The sequence below is a fragment of the Oryzias latipes genome, chromosome 22 (assembly GCF_053564925.1).
Source record: "Oryzias latipes strain Hd-rR chromosome 22, Olatipes_Hd-rR_3.1".
NCBI lineage: Eukaryota > Metazoa > Chordata > Actinopteri > Beloniformes > Adrianichthyidae > Oryzias > Oryzias latipes.
In genome coordinates this window covers 20,439,979-20,467,813 of record NC_136258.1, presented here as the reverse complement: position 1 = coordinate 20,467,813, position 27,835 = coordinate 20,439,979, and the positions used below count along the sequence as shown (strand labels likewise).

Genomic DNA, 27,835 nt, shown 5'->3' with positions numbered 1-27,835 from the left:
TTAACTTTTACCTAAACTTTGACTTACAGGCATAACCACTGCTGAAAGTTTTTCTTTTCAATCTCGCCTACCAAACTATGATGACTAACCTTACCTTTAAATAGCATGAAATATCAAACAATGATATAGATAATTTCAAACGTGAAAATCGAGTGAGTTTATTCTAGTCTAGTATGCCTGTCAAACGTTACGTTGGGTTACTTCACCATCATAGAAGCGATCGATAATTGGCCAGTCAGCTTGTGACGTTTCAAAGGAACAGAATTAGAGTCACCCTTATTTAAATGATCTTGTTTTGATATAAAAATAGTACAGACGTAAAATTGCTATAATTACCAAAACAAATAACGTGAAACTGACATACACGGAGATCAAATAATGTTTAAGAAGTCGCCGAACTAGCTTTTTTCCCCATGCCACAGCGCCCTCTTGTGGACACCCACATACTTGCTCAGTACGTACGTTTCTTTTCCTTTGACAAATGTTAGTAAATCTAAAGTATTTTAATGAAATGTGCAATTATTAGTGAGTATTTTTTATTTAAAACATTAGAGCATAATGTAGGTTATTTTTATTGTTGGTTTAATTTTGATCCCATTTAATATTTCAAGTAAGTTATTTTAATGAAGAAAAATAGGTTTAATGAAAAAATAGGTTTAGGGAGAAAGAGACTGATTTTTTATTTTATTTTATTTTAGTCTCTTGAAATCACATACTCACTCATATAAACAAATGAGTTAATTGACATAGCCATTTTTAAAATAAAAAGGCTATTCATGTAGCTTGTCTGCTCCAGTCGTCTTGTTTTGCTGTTTCACCAAAGGATCCAGAAATCTGAAGTGCAAACAAAACAATGCCTGGGATTATTTGAACTAGTTTTGAGGTTGACACAGATGCAGCTAACCCAAATTCACGCGGTCATAATCCAGCTGTTCATCCTGCCAGGGAGAGGAGAGGAGAGGAGAGAAAATAAATAAATAGAACAAGTGAGGAGGAGAACATGTGGCCAAGCAGATGCTGGCAACAACTTACTCAGTTACATATCATGCCAATTTTTGGTTGTTTTTGAATGAAAACTCATAAGGAAGATGACTTTGATCATGCTTTTTTTAAATGTTTTTTTTTCCTGCAATTATTTCCAAAAATGATTTTAGCAAAGGGAATTTTTCAAGGCTGCTTGTTGGGAAAACGGTGTTTGGTTCTGCACACACATTTACCTGTGTTTTGCGGCATTCAGAGATAATCCCGACCTCCTGAGAACAAATCAGTGAAAAACACCACAGCAGGAGGTTATAAAGAGGAAAAAAAGAACAAAAAAAGCTCTGCTGGCAACTCTTAGAAACGCATCATTATTTTTATTTGGTTCCCCTTTTTGCAGCGTGTCAGCAGGAAGCTAAACATCAGAGCAGCCTCAGATCACACAGAGTTTTATCTCAGCCTGTGCCTGCCTGTATCTTTAGACCACTACCTTACAAATGAGCATGCTGCGTCCCTGAGAGAGCTGCTGATTCTGGGCGGTGCAAAGTGGAGTATATCACATCTGAGTGCAGCAGAGCTCAGAGAGGCAGGCACATCCGCCACCGTAGGGATCAAATCTGTACCATCTGACGCTTAAGGATTTATGGGTTTAGTCAAAATTGCTTTTCCCTCTGTGGAGATTAAGCACCGTAGGATGTTTTCCACTCAGGCCGGAGAATAGCCCAGTTTAGTTGCAGCTGCTGTTACAGTTTTTCTCCTTCTTATCAGCTCGGTGCTGAAGGAGGGAATGTCTCAGGAGGATAGAGTGCCCCAAACCCTGGCGGGGAGTAGATTCTGACTGACAGGAGAGGCGCGTCCTCTGGGGAATGTAAGCCATGCAAGTGGATGCCGTCCTTGTTTTCTTCTGTGTTTGGCTCGCGGGCACAGCTGGAAAGATGGTTCAGTCAAGAGGTCACAAGCTGGAAACTTACAAACAAAGCAGGTAAATGGCAGCAAAGAGGTGAATCTGCATGAAGTGCAAACATTTGTGGTGCTTTCATTCATCGGATCACCCAAAAGAAAAGTTTTTTCATTCTAAAAGCTGCTAATAGCTTCCATTTCCCTTGTGGATTTTCTTTAAAGGTGTGGATTCTGCAGCTCTGTTTCCTGTCTCACCTGTGCCTCTCTTCCTTCCTTGTCCGAAATCGGACCACTTTAGACAGCAGATTGGAGACATGAGAGAGGGAGACCTAAATCCCTGCATTTATTTCTGATCAACCGCCGCTCTGTTCTATTGCCCTACAATTGCTCCAGGGTAGTTAACGTGCTGTTTTCCTGCTGGCAGCACTTAAAGTCCATGTCTTTTCCAGGTGATCATGTCAACTAAATACTGCCTCATTAAAGCATCTCTATGGATCTTTTAACAGCGGCTGAACTAGATCTGGTATCGACCAAAGCCCCCAAACATCTATATTATTGATTATACTGACAGCAACAGTGAAACCGGTTTAAATAGATGCAAATACAGAAATTACCATTTTTTTTGGGGAACAGAAAATTCAAGAATTTTGAGGCAAGAATCCCTGTTCCTTGTTATTTGATTATTATTTTAAAAATTACTATATATTCTTAAAAAAAGCAGATTAAGGGTTTCAGGTTCAACAAGAATATTATTTTTGCAGACGTTCATAAAAGTGGTAAAATTGGATTATTAATTGATATAAATCTTTGATTTACAATAATTTTTTATTATTTAATTCAATTTTTCCAAAGAATTGCCCCAAATAATTTGAATGTTGAGGGGTTAGAAAAAAACTGAGAAAGAAAGGCTCCTTTGGATCTTATACATAAAAACAGTAAATTTTGCGGCTCTGACTCCTGCAGATCAGCTGATTGATCCAATACAAAGTCCAGATTTTGCTTATTTGAAGAATGCTAAAGAAAGAAGTCCAGCTTCATGCTGGACCATGTTTTACTCTAAAGTGTCAAATGAAAAGCAGCGAACCAAATTTACATTTTAGAAGCTAAAAATGATGTTGTCGTCTATTTTTGTTATGCAGAAAAAAACCTGTCTGGGTTCACGATTCCACATCCCAGTCCATAACTTTTGGTAAATATCACATTAATAACTGTTTACTCTTTGACACGCTGCGATGCCTCTGAAGTTTGCCTCATTTAAATAGTCTCTGATGGGAATTTCTGCATATATAAATGCTTCTGACCTAAACTTTTAAATACTTTTACCAGTTTTTAAAGTTCAAGATCAGTTGCAAGTTCAAAGCAATCCACTGGGTTTGAATCAGTTTGAAGATTTGTTTGAAAACCGGGTCTCAGCAAATCTGTCACATCAGACCTGTTTTCCTTTTTAAAAAGAAAAAAGCGTGGCCACAGTAAAGTAAATTTGTTGATATTTTGCTGTAAAAACTACCTACTGCCTGCTTTAAATCCCTTACACTGATAGATTTGAAGGAAAACTTAAGATTTTGATGTAAAAACAAAAAGCATTAAGGTGAATTCTTCATTTTCAGATGCATTTTTCACAGATTTTAAAGTGTGATCACATCTTAGAACTGTTTCGTGCTTCAATAAGCGCCACATTTTCTCATTTTAGAAATGGTCAAACCTGCCATAACAAGCAAAGTCTCCAATTTCTTGCAAAAACTCAAACCTAACTAATAAATATGGTTACAAGTAGCCCTGCTGAACCCTGATCTGTGCATGTAGTTGGTGGAACTGAAAAAAAGAGAAAAATGTCCACAGGTTTTTTCAAAAATGCCTCAAAATTCAATGCTAAGATATATGTATAGATATGGGGTTTTTTTTAGATCTGAAATGACATTAAAAAAGGCATTTGCTTAACATTTTTATGGGTAAAACACCAGCAGAGCTTCCCAGTCCTAAATATTAAATCTAAACACTTCTTCCAATCACATTATCATTTCACGTTATTTCAGCTCCTCATTTGAGTCCCAGCTTGATTCAGATGGTCATTACGGCCCACTTTTAACCATCAAAGGCATAAAAGCTGCTGTATAATCTTGAAATGCCAGAATCTTTTTGTTATCAACTCTGAACTTTGTTATTTTCTTTTTTTCTTCTCCAGTTAGTTAAAAGTCGCCTCACACCTGTATTCTCCCTGCTGACTTGCACCGAATACAAATCAAATGTAAATCTGTCATCGCTCTGCTGCAAGGGGCAAAAATCCCAACCGCTCCTCCACTCCTGTCTCTGCTCACTCCCCCCACTCCCACTCCCCTAAGTGTGAAATTGTGAAAAGCATCCCGGTTCTGCTGGCATGACTTTGTGGGAGTTTTCACATGATTACTTTCTTCAGCCGTCACCTTCTCGAAAGGAGGATTTGTAGGAACTCCAGCAAATATAACAGTGAAAAACACTGCAGTTAATTTAAAGGAGAAACAAAAATATTAGAAAATTACTTTAAATTAGGTCAAAATCTAAAACAAAATCATTTAGAATTGATTTAATCCTCTTTTTTGTATTGCTGCTTTTTTTATGCTGTTTGTTTTCTAAGTCTCCATACATTAATGTAGCCAGAATGACCTCAGCAGAAATTTGGCCCAGTAACCGTAATAATGCCCCAGCGGTGATGTTTCCCTGCAGCGTGCAGCCGACACAGCCTCAAATCCCAGATGACAGCGGTGTGCAGCAGACGGCCTGTCTGCTGTGTGCTGCAGGCAGGCGGGCGGGCAGGCAGAGAGGGGATTGGAGAGGCATTTCTGCCAAGAGGATTATAGGAGGCAGCTTCTGGGTAGAGGCAGATGTGCAGCATCCACTTCTCTACCCAGCCGTCAGTGAAATGTGTTGCTCTGGGTTTCAGTTTTTTTTTTCTAGTATTATTTTTGTGTTGTTTTTTTTTTGTGTATGTGGATGCAGAGGTTAGGCGTGTGCTTTCCTTTCATCTTCCCCTTTTTCTCTGCTGCATTTCCTGCGTGCCTGCGGTTGTCACAGGGATTTGGCTTTGTCTGTCACAGCATGCTCGACTCAATTAATCCATTTTAGGGTTTGTGGAATTCATCATTCTGGCTCTCCTCCCGCTTATGGCGTCCAAATTATGCTTGAACAGCACGTATACAAAAGGCAGCCGTCTTATATAGTGACGCAAGGAATTACACGTTCAGAGAAAATTGCATTTCTGGTGATTTACAGGAAAAATACTTGTGATGTAAGGGTTGAGTTTGAAAAAAAACAATATTTTATGAAAATCAATTTCAGTTAACAAACTCTTATACCTATTTTTACAATATACCTGTATGAAGGCTACCTCAATTATGTTTTTCTTTTGTTAAAATGTCACTTCTGTTAATAAAAGAGTTGGAATTATTTGATTATTTGATATAATAAACAAAGTTTCACTTTTATGGTATTTAAAGACAAACTCCGATGAGTTTTTGGTGTTTTTAAGATGTTTTTGTGGCATTTTTTAATGATGGAAGGCATATATAAAGAAAATTCAGCTCAAAATTCCATTTTCAAGTATTATTTTTTTTCAAGGAGAAATTTTACAACTTATCCGTTGACTGTATACCAGAACCGGACTGGGTGGGAGTGGTGTCACCGACAGAAAATGCCGTATTTCTGATTCCAGTGAAATGAGCCCAATTCAGTTACCATTTTTCGGTGAGACGGACGTCGCCGTGTTGGTTGCACCCAGACGACGTAATGAATCAGTGATTGGTCCGAGTCGGTATGAGTCAACGTTTCTATGACACCTGCTGTCGGCCATCAGGAGATAGCTTGTCCGAAGTTCACCTCTTCCATTAAACGTAGGCACGGGAGAATCTGTCAAATGTTCAAGGTGCTTTTACCGAGACATCTGATTGGCCATCTTATAATTTGAATGACTTCCAATAAAGAAAAAAATATCATGAAAAATCATTGGGATTGGCAAGAACAGGTTATTAGAGTAAGATTGGTTTTTCTGACAAATAGAATGACTGAGTAACAGTTTTTTATTTCTTAGTCCAGTTCTCTTGTACAGTAAATGATCCTAATCCTGACACAAAAGTGATCAGAACTGTAAAAATTACTTTGATTACAGTTTTTTTCGAGCAATGTAGGGGGATTTCCGGCTCCGGTCGAGGACTTCCAGTTCTGGCCGTTGATGCCACAGACATATATGGGTATATAGTGTATACTATGATAGATGTCGTTTACCTTTTGGCAGTGGGATTCACACAGTTTTGCAGAGAGTTTTACACCAGAGGCCCTTCCTGACACAACCTTGTTTTCTATCTGGGCTGGGGACCAGTACAGGGGTCCCCCTTGTGTATACATAGTTGAGAGCTCCGAGTCTGCACAGAAATGTCCCCCGACCGGCTGAATGAGAGGGAGAGAGCCCTGAAGTAAATCCTCCCCCCAACTCCAGCTGGATGAAGCTCGTCTGCTGGACTTTAAATATGTAGTTGTAGAGTTAGATAAGTTACTGTAGTTCTTCTCTTTGAGTTCTGGTAAATCGCCTGTCCGTCCTGGGGGAGGATCCCTCCTTCATGTGGGCACCCCTGAGGTTTCTTCGTTTTTTCCAGAATCCGTTTTTTTTAGGAGTTTTTCCTTACCGCGAAGGGGGGTCTAAGGGCAGGGATGTCCAGTTTAGCTTAGTCAGTTTGTTAGTTCAATTTAGTATTTTCCTATTGAATTCTATGTATTCATGATCCTTTTGATTTTATGTTTCACTTTTTCAATTACCGATACGAAGCCCATCGAGACGACTGTTTGGGCTATATAAATTAAATTAAATTGGGGCTATATAAATGAAATTGAATTGAATTGAATGGTTAAGCAGCAGCATAAAGGGTCTTGCACAAGGACCCACACTGGATGAAGCTCATCGCACTCCCTGGGAATGGAACCCTGATTTCTCACATGCCAGTCCGCTTCACCTACTGAGCTATCCATCCGCTGATATATTGTATATAGTATATAGGCATAAAGGTATATTATGTATATGGTTGATGACTGCAGCCAGGTCCTCCTGGGTTTTGTTCTGCCTGACTACAGAAACCTATTTGATTTTCTTTTATTTTCATGACAACGGCTGGAAAGTTGCTCTATTTTAAACACCAGTTGTTTATTTTATTTTATTAATTATTTTTGTTTTTGTTTTGTTTAAGAACAAATCTGAACTTAATTAGAAGTATGTTTTTCTCTTTTTAAGAGCAGGTGGGTGGACCCAACAAAAATCTTACTTTACTTTATTTCCCCCATTTTTTGTAACAATTGTGTTAACCACCAGACAGTACGACTCCACCACCTCGTACTTCACTCAGAGATCATAAGTGATGACATAACACAAGTTAACGCAATCTAATACAAGTTTATGGACCTACATCTCGTTAAATAATGCTGTATGATGTCACCAGAATCTCCTTAACTTAATATGACTTTAGATGTTTTAGAGGAAAAACAAAACTTAACAATTCATGACCATTTTCAACTGTGTAAAGATCTAATTCAACTTAAAAACCTACAATATATAATATAAATCAGCAACAGTCAAAATAGTAAAGATATTAATCTTTTATTTTGAAAATAGAGGAAATCACCGTAGATTCAATATTTTTTTGTGGTTACATTTATTGGTGTGTTTTGTTTCGACAGGCTACGAAGAGACACCAGAATGGAAGGAGGTGGTGGTCACAAATCTGGCAGGTAAGTTTTGATATCCTCAAAAGTCTCTATAAATGAAATTTAGTGCTAAATGTTTTCCTCCAACTGAAGGTCTTCTGTTTTCACAGTCCCATTTACAAGAGAAGCCCTGACCTGACCAAATCGCCAATGACAAAATCTGAGCAGCTCCTTAGGATAGACGACCACGATTTCACCATGAGACCAGCGTTTGGAGGTTAGTTTCAGGAAAAATGTTGTCCTTTCACACCAAAAAAAAAGATTTGCGCAAAACCAACCTACAAGCTTTGATAGACTTTCAAATTAAAGCTCTGTTTTTTTATAAATTATTTTATTTTGACTGAAAAATAGAAGAATAACAACGGATTTAGTGTCATGTCATTACTACAACGTACATATCTATATTTTTAGTCTTTTTCTTTTCATTACATACAGATAATCCCAGAATAAAGAATCATATTTATCAGAAAGAAGTCAGCTCTGACGACCTTCATTTCAAATTTTTTTTTTTTTAACGGGTCATCTAATCGCGCAACAATCTGCAGTGAAAACCCACAGAGTGACCTTTAACAGAATCTTTTTGTGGCGTTCAATTTTGGAGAAAAATCCATCACTGCATCAACTTTGATCCACTATTATGACCTGATTGTATTTGTGCACTGTCGGAGGATGATGATGTTGATGCAGAGTAGAGGGGATGAAATAGGTCAAAACAAGAAACAAAGCCAGGCTGTCACAGTCGTGACACAAGCAGTTGCTCTATATTTGTGAAGTTCATCCTCTTTGATTGTCAGGAACACACACATATATATAGATAGATAGATAGATAGATAGATAGATAGATAGATAGATAGATAGATAGATAGATAGATAGATAGATAGATAGATAGATAGATAGATAGATAGATAGATAGATAGATAGATAGATAGATAGATAGATAGATAGATAGATAGATAGATAGATAGATAGATAGATAGATAGATAGATAGATAGATAGATAGATAGATAGATAGATAGATAGATAGATAGATAGATAGATAGATATAGATATAGATATATATGTAACAACACATGTAGTATAAACTACATGGACTATATGGACATATTCATAACCAACCTAAAAAAATGGATACCATTTGAGAAGCATATTTTCAGCAAGTAAATTTGTCTCTTTTAGGTCCTCCAATTCCTGTTGGGGTTGATGTTCAGGTTGAAAGTCTGGACACTATTTCTGAGGTTGATATGGTACGTATAAACATATTGATAGATAGCCCTATTGATAGATAAATAGCCCTTTATTGTCACTGTCCACAAGTGCAAGGAAATTAAAAACTGTCACCATATCAGTGCAAAACATCCAGAAAATATAAACATGTGCGTAAGGTGATTCAATAAAAAATGTATATTACAGATGTTTAATCATTTGTCTAGATGATTAACAAATGATTTACAAGATTTTCTTTGTCTTTCCTACAGGACTTCACCATGACACTGTACCTGCGCCACTACTGGAAGGACGAGCGGCTGTCGTTTCCAAGCACCAACAACCAGAGCATGACCTTCGACAGTCGCCTGGTGAAGAAAATTTGGGTTCCCGACATGTTCTTTGTCCACTCTAAGCGCTCTTTCATCCATGACACAACCACAGACAACGTCATGCTGAGGGTTTACCCTGATGGAAACGTCCTCTACAGTCTCAGGTAAACTTAACAGCCCACCTGCAGCAAGAAAAAAACCCAATTATTTTTCATGTTTTTTAGGACAATTTTAGGACACTTTCATTGTTTTATATTTTGATAACTGCTGACTCAAATACGTTTTGACCTAATGGAAATCGTAGCTTTAATTGCTTTAAAAATTTTAATTGTGCTCAGTTTGATTTTGCTGCAAGCGTGGTTCTGTTGACCATTTGCTAGTTAGAGTATTAGAGGAGATCAGGTCATTTTTTTAAAGACCCACTCTAATGAAAATCATTTTTTTGGTGTTTTTAACATGATCCTGTGTCATTTCTCTCATCACAGAGAACATATATGAAGAAAATTAAGCTCAAAATTGCATTTCTAAATATTTCTTTCTTCGAATCAGTGAGATACAGGAGTAGACAAAAAAATGCTGTTTGAAAAAGAGCGTTTTTGGTATGTAGAAAATACCCTAGGCGGGCCTCAAGCTCCCTGCGCCGCTTAAACGGATGCTCACAGCAACAGGAAGGGAAAGGAAGGGCAGGGTTTCTCCACACCCAAAGGTCCCGCCCACAACTCAAAGGCGAATTTCGAATGAACTCCAGCCACTCCGCAGAAACTATGTCATAGAAAACGACACAGGTTTGGAAATTTTGGCTCAAAACAGCATAATCATAATTAAAAGACCACGAGGAACACTTTGGAAATTGATCAAAAGATGATCAAAGTGGATCTTTAACACTTTACTTGATCTGCTAAATTTTCAGTGGATATTTAGTCATTTTTACGGATTAAGACTAAACAAAATCAAAAGGCACACCTCAATATTCTTGAACCTATTCCTCAAAACATCTGCAGATCTTCTCTGAGAATGATATTCACAACCACCATCCACTACTGGCCACTGCTAAATTATTCAAAGAGAAAACATTTCAGTAAGTTTTTACCAAGGTCAGACTGAGCAACACGAGAGCTGCATCTCATATCTGAATGACAAAGCTAAATGTTTTGGTGCCTAGCAACCCCGTTGGAGGAAGTCCTCATTGATCTCTTTTTACTTGGAAAGAGTCCTGCCTGTGTCCTTTCAACACAAGAGGTCAAAGCACGACTTTGGACAGTTCCTCTATTTTCATCAGAACCTACCTAACTGAAAATTTGTAGATGCTTGATCTAGGTTTGTGTCCATAGCATTGGATACCTTGACGCTAAAATAACACGTTTGTCACCTTATTTTACAATTTTAAAAGCTAAAAAGTGAATAAAAATGAGTTGATCAGCTTTATTGAGTGATCATCTGATTTTAGAGTAACCAGATTACACTTTTTTTTTTATAATAATATGCTTTTTTGAAAGATAGCAGAAGCGGAAATGCTGGTTTTCTTAAGGCTAGATTTACTGGGGTGAAGACATTTTGTGAGGTAAAGGAGGTCTGGAAACCTAATCACTGCTGTGAATTTAACTATTATTTCCAGGAACTAGCTTTTCCCTACTCAAACACAAGCGCACAATAATTCCAAACAGCTGCATATGTCCATGAAGTAAAATGGGAAGTTTCGATAACTAAGCTTCACCTACTGATTTATAATAGCTGTAGTTTAAGACCCACTCCGATTATCTTTTAAATATATGGTAAAATCGTTGCCAGTGGTTATTAATTATGATTAAGCTGTTTTTAGCCAAAGCTTAAAAAAACTTGTATCGTTTTCTGACAGTAGTTTATTAGAAATTCCCTTCTGAGTTGTGGACAGGACAGTTGGCACATGGTATGCCCGCCCCCACTTCCTGTCACCCATCTAATTACACTCTAGCCCACTAGCTTACAGCCTCTCACACCCCCAACCTGACAATATTGATGAAAAAAAAACGGTAATCAATATCAGAGCTATCCAGCCGTACAGCTTTGAGCCAGATGCCAGCTCGGACAAGGAAAACGATGCTTTAGAATGGAGCCAAATACCCTAACAAGTACCCTCTTTTTCAAACACCCTTTTGTTTCTGCGCCTAATTCACAATGATTTGAATAAAGAAATACTCAGAAATACAATTGTAAGCTCTATTTTCCTAATATATGCCCCCATTATGAAAAAATGCCAAAAGAACATGTTAAAAAACATAATTTCCATCTAAAATGGTCTTTAAACCTTTGTAAAGTAAAGCACATTTATGAAACTACTTCCTATGTTTACCTTTGACTGAAATCCTGTTAAATGAGAAAGGTTATAGGAAACAAAATTATATATATTTTTAGTTCCACATCACTTAAAACGATAAAAAGTGGGAAGGTGCAATAATCTGTGAGATAAACGTGAGTCCTTATGTATATTATTGCATCACATTCTGTCTGTTATTGTTCTTGTTGAAACGGTTTTCCACTCAGAGTCACGGTCACTGCCATGTGCAACATGGACCTCAGCCGCTTCCCTCTGGACACGCAGACCTGCTCGCTGGAGATCGAGAGCTGTAAGTGAATCGATCGGGCAAATGTGGAAAATACTGAGGGAAAGAGAGGGCAGATGAAAGGCAAATGTATGGAGTGACAAGAGAATGTGTGATATTTGGCCATAAAATGGCAAAGTTTTAACAGCTACGTTTCTTTGAAACTTTTTTTTTCAGTTTTCTTTGATGTTTTTGCTTTTTCCTTACACACTCCTGCAACTAACATGTCAACTTCACATGGCAGGCATTGCACTGAATCTCATAATCCCATGAAAGTTTCTTGGCTCGCTGCAGCGTCCTAGGGAGGACACTTTTTTTTTGCATTTAAGCTCCTCTTTTCTTGCATCATCACCAGGATTTCATCACTTTTCACTACATGAAATGTTAAAAATACCATGCTTGCATCTTAACTTCAGGGATAAAGTAGCAGGAGTTTGAGTTCTTGTCCTTTATTTTTTTCAATGTTTACAGTTTAAATTGTCTTTATTTCCCACATCCCGCCAACAGATGCGTACACGGATGATGACTTGATGCTCTACTGGAAAAAAGGCAACGAATCGCTGAACACAGATGACAGAATCTCTCTGTCTCAGTTCCTCATTCAGAAATTTCACACAACCACAAAGCTGGCTTTTTACAGCAGCACAGGTATCACCATTTTGTGTCAGAAATAAAAAACGTGTTCAATAAATAGTTATTTGTCTTTGTTTGATGTCTCAAACCAGAAGAATGTTTTGTGTTAATCAGTGTCCCTTAATGTCAGACCAAGTATGATGTTCTAAAATGTAATCCTTGAGGCAAAACTAAATGAATTAAGTTCTTGCCAACCACTTACACAATCCTGGAAATCCGCAGTCAAATGCTGCAGCTTTCTCTTAACCACCATGACAATTTCCAGCAACCTGAAGCATAAAAAGGGATTTTGTGTGATATCTCCCCTTAACAGAGTAGCTGCCTCAATTGTTAATACAATTCATCTGCAGCCAGCATATGACAAAGTGTATATAATGGTGGCGTGTCTCCTTCCCAGGCTGGTATAACCGTTTGTACATCCACTTCACCCTGCGGCGCCATATATTCTTCTTCCTGCTGCAGACCTACTTCCCTGCTACTTTAATGGTCATGCTGTCCTGGGTGTCCTTCTGGATCGACCGCAGAGCTGTCCCTGCCAGGGTGCCACTAGGTACGCATGAATTCATCATTGTGGGTTTAAAAGACGCCGAGGATGCAGTGTGTCCTGCTGATCCACAGATGCCGGTTACGCTGACTGTTGGATGAATATGTAACTGTGATTTATGGAAGTTATTAAATTACCACTGCCATCATCTTTTGATCTATTTTTTGAAAGCATTCCTGGTGGCCTTCTATGCAATTTTGAGCTTAAATCAGAAGCTTGTGTTGTTGTCTAGGACATAGTCCCTGCAGAGTGGCAGGTGTTCATTAGAAATGTACTTCTGAGTTGTGGGTGGAACCTTTGGCAGGGAGCAACCCCGCCCCCTTCCCCTCTTTTCCACTAGCTTACAGCCCCTCACACCCCAGACCTAACATCACCGGAGCAACAAAAATGGCGAGCAATATTGGAGCTGTCCAGCCGTACAGCTTTGAGCCAGATGCCAGCTAGGAGGAGGAAAACAAAGACGTACATGGATCTATTTGTCTGCAAGTGGATGCATCAGAATGGAGCAGAGAGATTGTTTTTTTTACAAATACAATTCACAACAATTTGAATTAAAAAGTTATCCGAAAATTGCAATTTTGAGCTTAATTTTCTTTGTTTATACTGTATGTCCTCCATCATCAGAATAATAGAACATGTTAAAAACAACATAAACACAATTTCAATCAGAGTGGGGCATTAAAATAAATAATTTATTGAAAGACCATTTCTTTCATGGGTTCATTGAAGAGCTGATAAATCTCAGACAGCCAATTTACAATATACAGATTATTCTGCTGGTCTCAAACAAAGGGCATTATTTCAATTTAAAACAGCTTTTGAACAAATAAACAAAAAAGCTCCAATAGGTTTTTTGTCAACACTATATTTTGTTTTTTTATTCTAAAGACGATGAACAGGGAAATAGTGGAGGGTTATTTTAATTAACCATCATATTTTTACTTTATTTCTGAAATCTATTCTGTGTGTTCACACGACTATTGTCCTGTACATTTTTTGAAAAGGCCAGTGTTTATACTGATCTTCTGGCTACAACCCCAGAGCTAAAATCTAGGTTCTTAATTAGCAAAATACAGAGGTAATCACCAGCATTTTTTTGCCACCTTACAAACGTCTTTTAGTGCAAATTTGCATGCTTTATTTTTTTCGGGCATTCTGTTCTGCATCCTGATTGGCTACAGACTATTGTCACTCAATCTCTTCTGCCCTGTTCAGAAAAGGTTCAGATTGTAAAGATGACCTTTGTTTTCATTCTGTCACACTGGACTTATTTTTCCGTGACAGTTTGAACTTTAAGAGATAAAAGAAGAAAGTGTAAAAATGTTCATGTTGGTCTGAGAATAGTGTTTATTTAGTAAGGGGTTTTTAAGCCTTAAAACAGGTTATTTTTATAGTACACTATAAACGAGGGGCAACAGTATTTTAACTTTCAATAAAAACAGATTTTTTTTATGATTCAACTTTTGAAAGGATGTGAGTGATCTGCTTGAACCAAATATCTTCAATGTGGATGTTTTATATAGCCTTGTTCAATTTAGACAGAAAAATTTAGCTTTTTTAGCTAAGAAAATTCCATTCAGTTAGATAGAAAGCATAACATTTTTTTTACAAATTGCTAACATTTTTAATTGGTTAAAAATGGTCAGCTATCCATTTTCTTAACCAGATTCTTCTTCTTACCATGTTAATGGTGATGTGAACTTGACCGTACATTTGTGACCTCAAGATAAGGCTTAAAGAACCCATTTTAATCCCCATTTAAGTTATTTTGAAGGTGTTCCTAATGGTAATTTAAGGATTATGCCATTTTTAGTTAAGAAAAAAAAAATGTGTTGTTTTTGAGCACACATTTTCTGCAGAGCAGCAGGAGCTCATTAAAAAAATCACCTCTGAATTATGGGTGGGACTACTGGCACAGAGCAGTCCCCCAATTTTAGGTTTAGGTTTTATTTATGTCCTCCATCATCAGAAAATGCCACAAGAACATGTTAAAAAACACAGAAACACCATTTTTGTCGACATGGCTCTTTCAGAACTTGCCTAACCTCAAACTGACTGTTTAAAACATTCATTTTTAAGTTTGTGGCCTGTTCCTTTTGGCAATTTTCTGAACGCCTCTTAATGATTTGAATACAGGAAACAAAATTCCGTTCCAGACTGCATTCTCTGTAACTTCTCTATTTGACAATGGAGCACTAAATTTTCCAGGTTGAGATGCAATCAGAAGCAACTACATCCCTCTTTCTTCCACTTTTTTCATTCTGTTGTCCCTCATTCTCCTGTTCTGAAGTAAACATGAAAACTGTTGCTGAATTTTATTTAAAAAAGTAGTTTAAAAAAGGCCTTTTTGTATTACAATGTCCCCTCAACTACAAATAAATTTAGAAAAATTAGGAAAAAATTGAATTAAAAAGTTGTAGCATGCACCAATCACACATTTAGAGGCACCTGTTAAAGCAACACTAAAAAATACAAATCTAGCATAAAGGTTTGTCCCATTTGCAACACTCTTTGTTTTTCAATGTTAATAGGACATATTTAATATTTAGGCTCCCAGCCTTTCCAGGATATGAAAAAACAGATGTGACTAACCTGAGTTTTTCTCCCTTCCAGGCATCACCACAGTGCTAACCATGTCCACCATCATCACTGGGGTCAACGCCTCCATGCCTCGGGTTTCCTACATTAAAGCGGTGGACATTTACCTTTGGGTCAGCTTTGTCTTTGTCTTCCTCTCGGTCATCGAGTACGCGGCAGTGAACTACCTCTCAACGGTGCAGGAGAGGAAAGAGAGGAAGCTGAGGGAAAGAGTAAGTGCCCATCATCTTATTTAATTTTTACATTTTTATATTTAAACTCACTTTTCAGCATCTTTTTCAATCTGTAAGCAGACATTCTCTACAGTCAAAGTGTTTAAGAGAAAACTGCTGTCATTTAAAAGTCATCCTTCTATTTTTAAATTAAATATATAAGACATTAATGAGGTATTAAGTGTAGTTATATCCTAATTCAAGCATCAAAAATAGTGAATTAACTGCACAAGCTGTTTCAAAAAGACACTTCCGCCGAAAGGAAAATAAAATATTAAAAACAAGTCAAAGGGAAAGTGTGAGCAGTTTAAAGTCAACTTAGGAAAACTGGCCTAATTTAGCATTAAAAATTGTACATGTCTAAATATCTTAAACTAAAAGATGCACGAGTAAATAATTTATGGATAATGCCAATCCAGAGATGAATATTTTCTAAATTGGCTCACTTTAAGTTGCTCTTCAGGCTGCGGTAAATTATTTCTGGGACTGCAAAAATCTTCATCTGCCAACTGCTGTGGCATATGGAGCCAAATTGCCCACATACCCCAAGGAAGATTTCCAGCACAAACATTATTTTCTATAAATATTTCATCTGCAGACTACGTCAAAGAAACTAAAAGTTTCTGTCTCCTTTGGGGAACTCTGATGACCTCACTAGAAGAACTCATCGTTTCTTTCGTTTTTATGTCCCCCAGCAGTCATGAAATTCAAGGACCAGATTGTTTTCGTGCGCCTTTGAGCAAACATTTCATCCTGCTACTTACTCAAAAACTCACCAAGAGTTGCACACACGTAGTACCCCCTGAAAATAAATTTTGGGCACAGTAAACACAACCCCCCTTAGAAAACGATGACATCACAGCTGGCAAAACCGTCAAAAAAGAATTTACGGGTCTCTAAGGGGGCTCAAAAAAAATGGCAAAATTTCAAATGAAACCCTAACATACATGTCGGAGATATCCAAAATAAGTTTTAAAATTATTATTGGATGGCCATAGAACCTACGGCTTTGTGGCCATTTTGTTCATGTTGTGGCAAAGTGTGATATTCACATCTTCACACAATATGAGAAAAGACAACTTTAGCTTTTTTGCAAAATTTCTCACACACGCCACCAGGTCATGTCTACAACCACAACTAGCGTTTTATTGACCTTTGACCTCAGGAAGAGGCCGTCATCTTGGATCTTTAAAAAAATGTTCCTAACTGTTTACAATTCAAAATTCTTATAGGGATTTCACTCTATAAACTCGCCTCCTCTAGCATCATTGGAAAGCTACTTGGGATAAAATTTTGTTTTAAATTTCTAGATTTTGAACAGCGTTAGCGTGGTGAGTTTGCATAAGTAGGGTTCCCCTGTTCTTTGCAAATATTGTGAAGATTTATTGCAAGTATTGCTGGCTCAAGCTGAACAAAACAACATGACGTACAATATGAACATATTAGAAATGTGAGCAAGGTTAGGCAAAAATCTTTGTTGCCAAGGAAAGGTTTACTTTTGCTGATTCTTCTAAAAATCACATTGACCTGATCGTCACTTCCAGGTGACCAAAAAATAAAATAGTTGCCATGGAGCTCAAACCAACAGAAAAGCCGCCACATTAAAAAAAAGTATTTTTTAAAATTAATTTGTCATGTGCATCTCTGGCCAGGGTTGCAGGGGCAGAGGGGGAGAGTGGGGGGGATTAAGCAGCCACTCAGCCAGTGGGGGCAGGTCAAAGTGGGGCCAGCGAGGGCGGGTAGCGCCTGTGGGCCGTACAATGCTGCTTGCAGCTTTAATATTTACTGTTTCTTCACCCAGCTGCCGTGCACGTGTGGCATCGGAAACCCAGACGAGATGATGATTGACCCTCAGATCACCGGATATGGGTCCATGGATGTGAACACCACCGGAAACTATGGGATGCCAGAAAACGGTGGCCGCCAGGAGCAAATTCTGGCTCAGGTGGCTCTGAATGACCCACAGATTGCAAACCGAGTAAAGCCCTCCAGAGGTTACGTTAACATCTGGATAGACACTCATGCGATTGACAAGTACTCAAGGGTGGTCTTTCCTGGAGCTTACATCCTTTTCAACATCATCTACTGGTCCATATACTCGTAAGACGAGACGCGGGAATCCATGTGATTAACGAGATCGTGGCAAATGTGTGCAACAGCAGAACCTCAGCGTTGCTTTTGCTTTCTAGAAACTGCTCTAAGAAAGCATGTGGCTCTTTAGCAGATGGCTATCCATTGCCTTGTTGACCCGGCTACTTAAAGCAGTTAAAAAACAGAAAATGGGACAGTTGTAGTCAATGTGTTCACCATTCCATTTATGCTTTTTTTCCATTCACATTGTAACTAAAGAAAAAATGATTGCACGTATCAGCAATGTACAAACACGGACATAGGAAGTTCGAAGGTTAAACTTTAATCTCCGCCCATATTTACAGCTGAAGATGTGAATGAACCTCTGTCCAAGCGAACTGTACATGACAATCAGCAAAACACTTGTCTGTGGGGAATGTTGTCACATTGTGATGTTGTCTTCTTTGTTCTAATCAGCACCTCTAATCCAGTACCATGCGCATTTTACACTGAGTTTACTTGGAAATAAATCTACATGCCAGCATCTTGACCATGAACCTAATATCAAACTATACATCCTCTGGGTTGCTCCCTACAAAGACTATCCAGCCCTAACATACAGGTCACATGGTGAAACTTTTTAGGCCTGTGCCATCTAACTATCCATCCATCCAATTTCTGAGCTTGGTTCATTCCTTTTGGTGTCACTGGGCTGCTGTAGCCTATCCCAGCTACTGTTGGGTGAAGTTGGGACCTGGACAGGTTACTGCGGGGCCACACGCTCACATACACATCGAGGAACAATGTAGATTCACCAATTAACCTATGAAGCATGTTTTTGGACTGTGGGATGAAACCAGAGTTCCCGGAGAAATCTCAAACATGCTCAGGGAGAACATGCAAACTCCACCCAGCTGGAACTTGAACCAAGGTTTCCTTGCTGTGGGGCAAGACTGTGCAGACCCTCTACTGTTTATTTAAAATGTTCTGTAATGTGCTTAGAGTTTTAAGGAAACATTTTTGACATAATTTTCTCAAAATACAGGGAAGTATTTTTCAAACTAGTCTTCTTGATTCTTGGAGATGGTTTTGGGAGGGGGTATTCCACTCAGCAACCCCCCCCCACACACACACACACACACACACACATACCTTTGGTTGTGCTCCTTTTGCCACAAATATCACAGGTTTGTGATGCTTTCTTGTGAGACAAACGAAACATGCTGCCATATTTAATGGTAGGGTGTGGGTCATTGACTGTACTGTATATGACTACTGGTCTTAGTGTGTGTGACATCACCCATAGAGAATGATTTACTTCTGGCTCCAACGAAATGAAGTCAATTCAATCAGTCTGAGTCATGGTAGCCACTCTCACCAATAAGGAGTGAGTTTATTGGAAGTCCACACCCCTACCACTTGAAAGTGGGGTTGGAAGAATCTGTCAATCAAACGTTTCAAACGTTCAACACAAGAGCACGTGGTTTTTTGAGGCACTTGGTTGGTCAGTTTATAACTTGAATAACTTCCGATGAACAAAAAAAACATGAAAAAAATTTGGATTTGCAAAACAAGTTTAAAAAAAAGGTTTTTGAGCAATAATGGTTACTCTGACAAATACAATGACTGCGTTTTTTCTATAGAAGTCAATGGGATTTTGACTTATTGGAGACAGCAGGTACCTCCAGAACATGTCACTAGTAAAGTCATGGTGTGATTGGTTAAGACTTTGAGCTGTTTGTCATTTACGATTTTTGAATGCTGTAAAAAAAAAAAAAAAAGAGGAGGAATCTTAAAATGCTATTTGGTAATTTTGTTTTTAGCTTAAAATATATAAGTTGGCAATGTTCAAAAGCTTTGATAGGTGATATAGTTAATTATTGTGTTAAACAATGCCAATATGAACTCACAGACAATAGTTTGTGTACAGAGGACAGAAACTCTTCACACAGTAATGTAACTTCTCTGCATCCAAGATTCAAGGTTAGGCTTTCAACTCTGGGATATTCTTTCTTTTTATTTTGTGATAGGGGGAGGCATTTTGACTGCATTATGGTCTACGTATGTCGGATTATTTTTCTCCTGTTCAGCACTGCAAACTCATTGTGATGTGCAGTTTTTGTTTTAGGGCTTCTTATTTATTTCGTACAAAGCAGAAAAATAAATAAATAGGACATTTCGCAGAAAATACTGCATAAACATTAAACAAATATTTATTCTGCACGATTACATTTGCAACAGCACTATTTTAAGAGTTTTACTTTTCTGTGACTTTAAAACAATCATCTTATTGAAAAAAAATATTTTGATTGCAACTTTTAATTTCCAGCAGGGACTGGACCACTTCCTATATCTGGAGTTTTTTTCTCCTTCAGACATTCTGCTTAAGATTATCTGGCGTTTCCAAACATTTAACATCCCAAATCTTTCACCGTAGAAGAATCGACTCAAAAATGTCCAAGAGGTCATGGTCGACTCAAATGCAGCAAGGTGCCCATGCACCTCAGCTGCAGATCAAACCTAAATTTAGCAGCAGAAACATTAACGCGTGTCCTTGCTCTGAGGACGTTTTAACCGGGCGACCTATGTTGGAAGACCGCTCTACCTCCAGAGCATCTGCAGTCCTGGTTTTAAACCAGGTTTAGCAAAGAAAGAGAAGCTCCAACCTAGTTCTCATGAAGGGTTTGTGGTCAAAGTTTGTCAAAATTGTATGACTCGAATACAAGTTATTGCAGCGTTGGCACTGATGTCACAAATGTGTCGTTCCAAAATATCACTACTAAACAGAAGATAAATCTATTTTTTTTAGTTTTTATTGCAAAACTAATCATATATTATTAACTTTGTTTGGGATTTTTTGCAATTTTTCCTTTAACAGCACATTTTCTTGTGAACTTTTTGTTATTTTGATGCAAAGTTGCTGCATTGCATCCCTGTGAATTCATGCATTTCTGTAAAAAAAAGAAGAAAAAGGAATTTAAGTTTCAAGTGTAAAACTTTCCCAATTTCATTTTTTTTAACATTTTCTGTTACTTTTTTTGTTTTAAATAAACGGAGGCAGATCTCCTTTGTTTGCTGTTGTGAGGCTTCAAGGTTCAAACTGTGACCTGTTAGTTGCTAGCTATTTATTTTCAAAACTGTTTTCTTTAGGACTAAGATGTTAACGATTTCTTTTATTGTTACTTTTTCTGGTCAAGCATACAACCGCTGAGCTAAATGTGGGAAATGTTTAATAAATGTTTTGTTTTGCAAGAGTGTTTCTTTTTTGTTAGTTCCCCGCATGAATCTGAGTAGATGTTTGACTTAAAGTATTTATTTCAGTTTCATCTCAAGAGGAATTGAGGGGGGGAAAATTCAAGCCACAATCAGGAGGTGGTGCATGTATTTTCTGTGAAAGACTATTTTTGGTTTGAAATTTAAAAAAAGGAAAAATTCTCCTTTCTTTCGTAGCACATTTAAATAAATCGCTCTGGAGGATAATCCTCAGAAACTGGAACTCCACCAGGCATTGCTTCAGGATATTTTCTCCATGCTTCCCTTGGCAAAAGTATTATTGCTGGTGAAAACAATAATTAAAGTTGGTTATCTGCAGAACGTTTATACTACTAAGTGCTCACATAAAATGGTAAAAAAAAAAGAGCAAAGAAGTGAAACTTTTAGTTTTTTAAGCCTTTTTTTAAAGACATAATGAAAATGTGCAGAATCATCTAAAATATAAACAAAGACTTTGATCTCAAAAAATAAAAAAATTATAAATGTGTCCTCTGAGTTTTCAGGTAACTCAATTGAGATAGCTCCTGTAATCAAATGAGGTAAAACAATTTCTGGAGATGTGAAACACAAAGCCGGTTTCAGAAAGCAGGACCGTGAAGCCTGGCAGCTAAGCAATAATCAGCAATTTATCAGAAGATTCGCTAAAGCTAAATATTCCTCTGCTGCACCTTTTTTCCTTCATTATCCAATGGGATATTCTTTTTTTTTTTTTTTTTTTTTTCAGAAAGCAGGACCGTGAAGCCTGGCAGCTAAGCAATAATCAGCAATTTATCAGAAGATTCTCTAAAGCTAAATACTCCTCTGCTGCACCTTTTTTCCTTCATTATCCAATGGGATATTCTTGACAAGTCACAGACAATGAAAAATCCAGCCTCCCAGTCAGCAGAAAGCCTCAATATGATCCAGTGACGTTCCTTCTAGATTACTAAGAGCCATTCTCCCCCCAACTGTGTTGTTGTTTCATGACTCAATTCATCAAAAGTCCTGCTACGGCTGTGAAGCAACACGCTCAAGTCATGTCTTGGAGCAGCACTTTCCCGCCCCGGAGTCACTTCTCCTGCTTCAGCTTGGCTCGACTGAAGTCCTCCCTCGTTTGCTGGAGCAGATCGGGGCGGCACACGACATCCACAGCTGTCATAGCCAGAGCCTTGGCTGTCCTCAGGGTGAACAGCTGGGCCTTTTCAGCTCCTGGCACATGACAAGAGAGCAATGGACAAGATGCTAGAAAAACAGATAGATATCCTCAGATGGTCCTTCAGATTCTTCATGAGAAGCCCCGGTTTCCCATTTTAGTGTGCTGCCGTACCTGCTGCTTCAGTGTATTCCTTCGTGTGGTTCAACGCTGCAGAGCCGATGGAGAAGAAAGCATGGATGCCAGGAACGATGAATGATACGTTGCCAAAGTCAGTGGAACCTGCCAGATTTGTTACAAATTAACGTTAAACGTTGCAGCGGGACAAGTCACGATCCAGACAAACAATACCTACCAGAGAAAAGGTCAGGCTGCTCTGGAAACTCAATCCCCAAAGTCTTTCCGTTACTCTCATACAGGTTTGCCAGGGTGGCATTAGGCAAAATGTTATAATAAGTATGGCTAGGATAGATTATCTCCACCTATAAGGGGAAAAAAGTCATTTTATGATCAGAAAATGTCTGTTAATAAACTGAGTTTCTTCCACATCTGCCTCAGTTTGATGTCTTTTACAGCACAAGATCACTTCTACATATTCTCTTTCAACGCTGCTTTTTCATGCATTTAAATTGGATCCAAGAGAGAATTAAGTCAAGAAAAGATTCAATTCTTGAAAAATGAAACGTACTGTGAAGCTAAAAAGCTTGTGTTTTCTAGAAAGGAAGCGGTTCTGGATCGTGTGCACACCAAGAAGAAATAAAAACAGCCGAAAGCTTTTGTTACATAATGTAACAAAAGCATTGCAGTGCATGCTGATCGTCATGATGGGTTAAACAAAGCATCAGTTCAGAGAGAAAGTTCACCTCTTACTGCTTGTTTTTGTCCAGATGATGAAGCAAAAGTTTGCTTTAAAGAAGCCATCGCAGTGATTTAGAACATTTAAGCTACGGGACCGGAACTTCTTTTTTAGGCGGGGCGTTATCACTGTGTGTTATCAGTTTTTAATGCACACCCAGCAGCCAATCAGAATCGAGAATTCACCCTCACCATGGTATAACAGAAATTAACTAATTTTGCGGAAGCAAAGTGCGTTAATTTCTGATAATGCACACTTTGTCTGCCATTATCCATTCCTTAATTGTGTACACATCTGTGATCTGTCCCCCCGAAGGACAACAGCGCACCTGACAGCCGGTTGCCAGAGCAGCAGCCCTGAAACATGCCTCAGCCTTGGCCTTTAGGTTGAGGAGATCCTTGAGCAGCGGCGTGCGCAGATAAAACTCCAGCTCTGCATAGGCGGGGATGATGTTGGGCTTCACCCCTCCGTTTTTGATGATGCCTGCAGGAGCAATGAGGAAGATAAGAGAAAGTAGAAGATCATCTATCGTATTCAAAAAATAATAATAAAGCTACATGGCTTTGATGCCTGATACAGTAGAACAAAGTAAAGATGTTGGAGCAGATCACGTTTTGTTTCACTCTGCTAGTAACATTTCAGCCGTGACAATTACTGATTACACCCTAATGCAAAAAAATGTAGATAAATGTTGTGTAATTATGCAGTGGCTATAATGCAGAAACCGGTTTAACGTCAGACAAAAATGTCATGTGCCGGCCTGTATGAAGCTGAAGCTGGTATCTGATTTTGTTTTTGCCTCTACATTTGAGTGTAAAGTTGTGGTGTCTGAATTGCTTTTAAAATTAAGGGCACTACATAGTGCCACACTATATAGTTTTGTAGTAGTTAGGGGTTAGGGTGGGAATTCTGACACAGCCTGTGTTTATTTTTTGTAAGAACATTATAATGTGATGTAGATTTTCTTCTAATCCATAACTGTCAGAGTGGAAGCCAATAATAAAATCAGATGCCAATTTCAGCCTTGTACAACTTTTAAGGTGCAACGGATAAATACAAAGAAAAGGGACACTAAAACTGGTATTTTCTATAGATTATAATAAACGAAATTCCACTGTTTAAAAACTTTATTAGCAGCATCCTCATATTGCATTTTTATTACAGTGTGCGGGAACATTTGTCACTATGACTCTTGATTTTTGTCTGTTAAATGCAGCTTTCTTTTATTTTGAAGTTGTTTTTCTGTTTCTTTGCTGGCTCTTCTCTGCAAAAATAAAATTTTGGACTACATTTGTTTTTTGTTAACTTTAGTAGATTGGAGGTTTCAACTTAAGGGTCGGTGTGCAGCCGCTCTAGAAAGTAGTGGATGGATTTTTTAACGTATGGCCGAGGGACTTGACATCCATCAAGAATGAGTTGGATGTGTTGGGTAGTTTTCCAAAATAAAACTTCCTTCACAATCGATTAAAAGTAAAACTGATCAAATGTAGGTTGTGTTTTTTTTTTCTTTGCAGCCCAGTATTAACTGGTACTGGGGGTTGGAGACCACTGCTCTAAAGCACTCATTCCAGTGATTATAAACCAAAAAGTAATATGCATTTTTCTTTTTTTAATGTCAAAATTCTAAAAACCAATAAAAATGAATGACTTATGAGAGAAAAATAACATTGGAAAACTTGGTTGCCTCCTTATTTTGAAAGTCCAAGAAAAAAAAAAGTCAGCTGAGGTGGATTTGTCAGCTGGTGGGACGAGGACCAAACTTTATTGAGGATCAAAGCCATCTTCTGTTCCTCACCGTGAAGTCTCCATTCTGGTTTGAGCTGCTGTCTGAGAGCAGACAGGTTGTTGTATGCCAGTACAGCCGCATCCAGAGCGTTCACCCCTTCCCAAGGATACGCCGAGGCGTGAGACGCTTTCCCATGGTACTTCACTGTCACCCTGAGAAACAACAGCACCATGGATCGGTTATTCTGCAAAGCCTAAAGCCTCCATTTCCTACCGGTTGTGTTCTCTCTCTTATAAAACATCGCATGACTTCCCTGTAAAATACATCACTTTTGAGGCAGCAATCATAGTAATGATCCTAAGCCTGGCAGAGCAGAAATATGCTAATTCTCCAAATACTTCCTCCCACAGAGCAGAAGCATCCATGTGAGTTTGATTGGTGATTCAAAATTGCCTGTAGGAGGGAGTTTGTGCTCGTTTGCTTCGGCGCTGCCTTGTGAGGAACAAGCAACCTGTGCAGGGTGTAATCTGCTCCTCACCACATGACAGCTGGGGAAGGAGCTAATAAATCAGGTATGCAAAAAAACACGGCTGACATTTTCTCAAACATAAACTAATTTGACAGTGTTGTATGCTGGAAATACCAAAATAAAAGCATATAAAATAGACTATTAAAGTAAAAATCACAAAATATAGATTATTCAAGTGAAAGTTGTGTAAAATAGAGGTATTTTCTTTCATTTAAACACAGAAAACGTACTCTTCGATTGTAACAGTGGGCAGGAATGAGGCGTCCTGCTGAGCTGGATGAGCCATGAAGACAAGGTCTAGATCAGAGAAAGCCCCTGCTTGGATGAGGTCGATCTTTCCTCCAATAGCTTCCTCTGCAGGAGTTCCTAAAACCGTTATCTGAAAGAAAAAAAACCTTCAGCTGGAACTATTAGCTTAACAATGGCAAACATATTTTTTAGAGTTTTATGGCGTGCCCTGAACAAAGAGTGCTCTGCTGTCTAAGGAAGACCTACCATGTTTTCTTAGGTATATAATTTAAGACTTTTATTTTAAACATGTTTTGGTAAATGTTGTATAAGTTAATAGGCATGTTAATCATGTTTTTCAGTACGACTCTCCAGCTGTAGCTCTCTACTATCATCCAAAGAATTTTTTTTTAATTCAGGATGCGTCATTTGAGGATTAGTCTATGTAATAACAACAAATATCATTTCTTCTATTCTACACATAAATGTCTGGTATAAAACAAGTATTAGATTAATCTGATAAATAATGGTAAAAAATAAAATTTATCGTAGTAAATATTCAACTTTTCATCAAGTTTAGTTTAAGCAATCAAGGAAAATTACAAGTTATTTTTTTTCTCTCCTTTTTTTAGCAGCCGTTACTCGTTTCTCATTCAAAAGTTTACCTCTATCGTGAATTAATTTTGCATTGTCTCTTTAAAACGGTGGTACCTTCACGGACACTGGGAGTTCAGATTGACGATCCAAAGCTGCTTTCAGGCCCACAGCAGCCGCAGCACCGACTTCAGCTATCAGGTTGTGCCCGCACGCGTGTCCTAAGTCCGGCAGCGCGTCATACTCGCACAGGAAGCCCACGTTGAGCACGGTGTTCCCTTCTTTGGGCTCGCCGCCGACTGGACCCCAGCTCGCGCGGAATGCGGTCGGTAGTTTAAAGTGGCTTTCCACCGTCCACGCACCATCTCGCTGCGAGAAGAAACGGACCAGTCTGTCGTGCGCTTTCGTCTCGTTACCGGCAAGCTCGGGGTGACTCCAAATGTCTTGACTCAGACTATTGAGCTCATCTTGGATGGAGTCGATATGAATCTGAAGGGTGTCTTTCATTTGCTGTAATTTTTCCATGAGGCCACATGTAAAGTGTGCACCTGAACAGCCCAATAGAAACTTTTAGTGATTCACTTGAACACACCACAAGTCAAGCAGACACTCAAAAGACCCGCGAGAACCCATGACACAAACCTTTTCAAAATAAAATAAATGCATGCAGCGATTTATTTTCTTGCGTTACCTTCTTATCCCTCCTTTGAGCCTTTAAAAGTGTATAGATGACATAACGTGTAGTATTTCGCAATTAGCATTTTGCAAAAATATATGCAGCAGAGCATATATAACTTTTCTTCTCTATTTATTAATTTGCTCTTAGACTTTATTTAAACCATAAAGAACAATTCAAATCAGGGACCATATTTTATCCACTCTCATCCCAAAAAACAAAAATAATCTGAGGCATTTATCAGTTTTTGCTTGGTTAGTCTTTGACTAGCGCATATATTTTCTCAAACCGAACAAACTGCTGCCACTTTAAATCGACAGGTATAATCAGTGTCGGCCCTGGTCTTCCGGGGGCCCTAAGCGAGATTTAATTTGTGGGCCCTCTAACTGATCAGCAGCACCAACAAAACGCAACTGTTGTTGTAATATAAATGAGATATATCTAGTGCAGAATGTTGGAAAGAAGTGCCTTCACTGTTGTGCGTCTGTGCACAAATGTATGACTGTCCTTTAAGTAATAATGAAACAATAAGTTTGATTTGGGTTCCATATTGGGTAGATTTGAACTTACCAGCAGCAACATCAACATTTTCCCTTTCAACAGAAGATGTGGTGACAGGAGTTTCTTCTGCAGCTAAAAAACACGAATTATTATACAATAATTAATGATGAAGTTAATAAAATAACTATAGCAGAATACTACTAATAGTTTAGTGGTTCAGTTAAAATCTGTGTGCAGGTTAGGGTTGGGCGATGTCCCCTAATTTGGCCGTTGACGATGTTTGCTGTCAACCATCGGGATGGACGATGACATCGTCGGGGGGGGGGTATTTTTACATTTTTCGTTCTTATATAACTGCTATTCGTTATTTTGCTTTTTTCCTTTTATTTCCCAACTAATGGTTAATCCGCGATGATCCAGTATAAACTGAGGGAAGTGACTTTTACAGAAAAAGTAACAAGCAAAATAGAAAAGAAGTGGTCCGCTCCCGCACTTAACTAGCGAAGTGGACCGGCGGAGGGCGGATTTACAGCTTTATGTTTGATGGG

The 27,835-nt window shown here is 38.3% G+C and overlaps 2 protein-coding genes across 5 annotated transcripts; one reads left to right on the top strand and one right to left on the bottom strand.

Annotated features, from left to right (window-relative positions):
* Window positions 1–260: 260 nt before the first annotated feature.
* LOC101167911 (gamma-aminobutyric acid receptor subunit rho-1) lies at window positions 261–21,024 on the top strand. Of its 3 annotated transcripts, XM_020713397.3 has the most exons (11): window positions 326–454; window positions 1,747–1,960; window positions 7,573–7,623; window positions 7,710–7,816; window positions 8,778–8,845; window positions 9,077–9,300; window positions 11,657–11,739; window positions 12,223–12,363; window positions 12,746–12,898; window positions 15,506–15,702; window positions 17,504–18,322. In XM_020713397.3, the coding sequence occupies exons 2-11, from the start codon at window positions 1,854–1,856 to the stop codon at window positions 17,804–17,806; spliced, it is 1,434 nt and encodes a 477-aa protein (XP_020569056.1). In that variant the 5' UTR covers window positions 326–454; window positions 1,747–1,853; the 3' UTR covers window positions 17,807–18,322. The 3 variants fall into 3 exon arrangements, with proteins under 3 accessions (XP_020569057.1, XP_020569056.1, XP_011488611.1); XM_020713398.3 differs by lacking the exon at window positions 1,747–1,960 and having other exon boundaries at window positions 261–454; XM_011490309.4 differs by lacking the exon at window positions 326–454 and having other exon boundaries at window positions 1,410–1,960; window positions 17,504–21,024.
* Window positions 21,025–21,741: 717 nt separating this feature from the next.
* LOC101173825 (peptidase M20 domain-containing protein 2) lies at window positions 21,742–26,727 on the bottom strand. 2 transcript variants are annotated; one of them, XM_011490312.4, is made up of 7 exons: window positions 26,228–26,725; window positions 25,519–25,667; window positions 24,829–24,971; window positions 23,362–23,516; window positions 22,533–22,659; window positions 22,352–22,459; window positions 21,742–22,233 (listed from the first exon to the last, which is right to left on the bottom strand). In XM_011490312.4, the coding sequence occupies exons 1-7, from the start codon at window positions 26,633–26,635 to the stop codon at window positions 22,094–22,096; spliced, it is 1,230 nt and encodes a 409-aa protein (XP_011488614.1). In that variant the 5' UTR covers window positions 26,636–26,725; the 3' UTR covers window positions 21,742–22,093. The 2 variants fall into 2 exon arrangements, with proteins under 2 accessions (XP_011488614.1, XP_078796702.1); XM_078940576.1 differs by having other exon boundaries at window positions 21,745–22,233; window positions 23,401–23,516; window positions 26,228–26,727.
* Window positions 26,728–27,835: the final 1,108 nt, after the last annotated feature.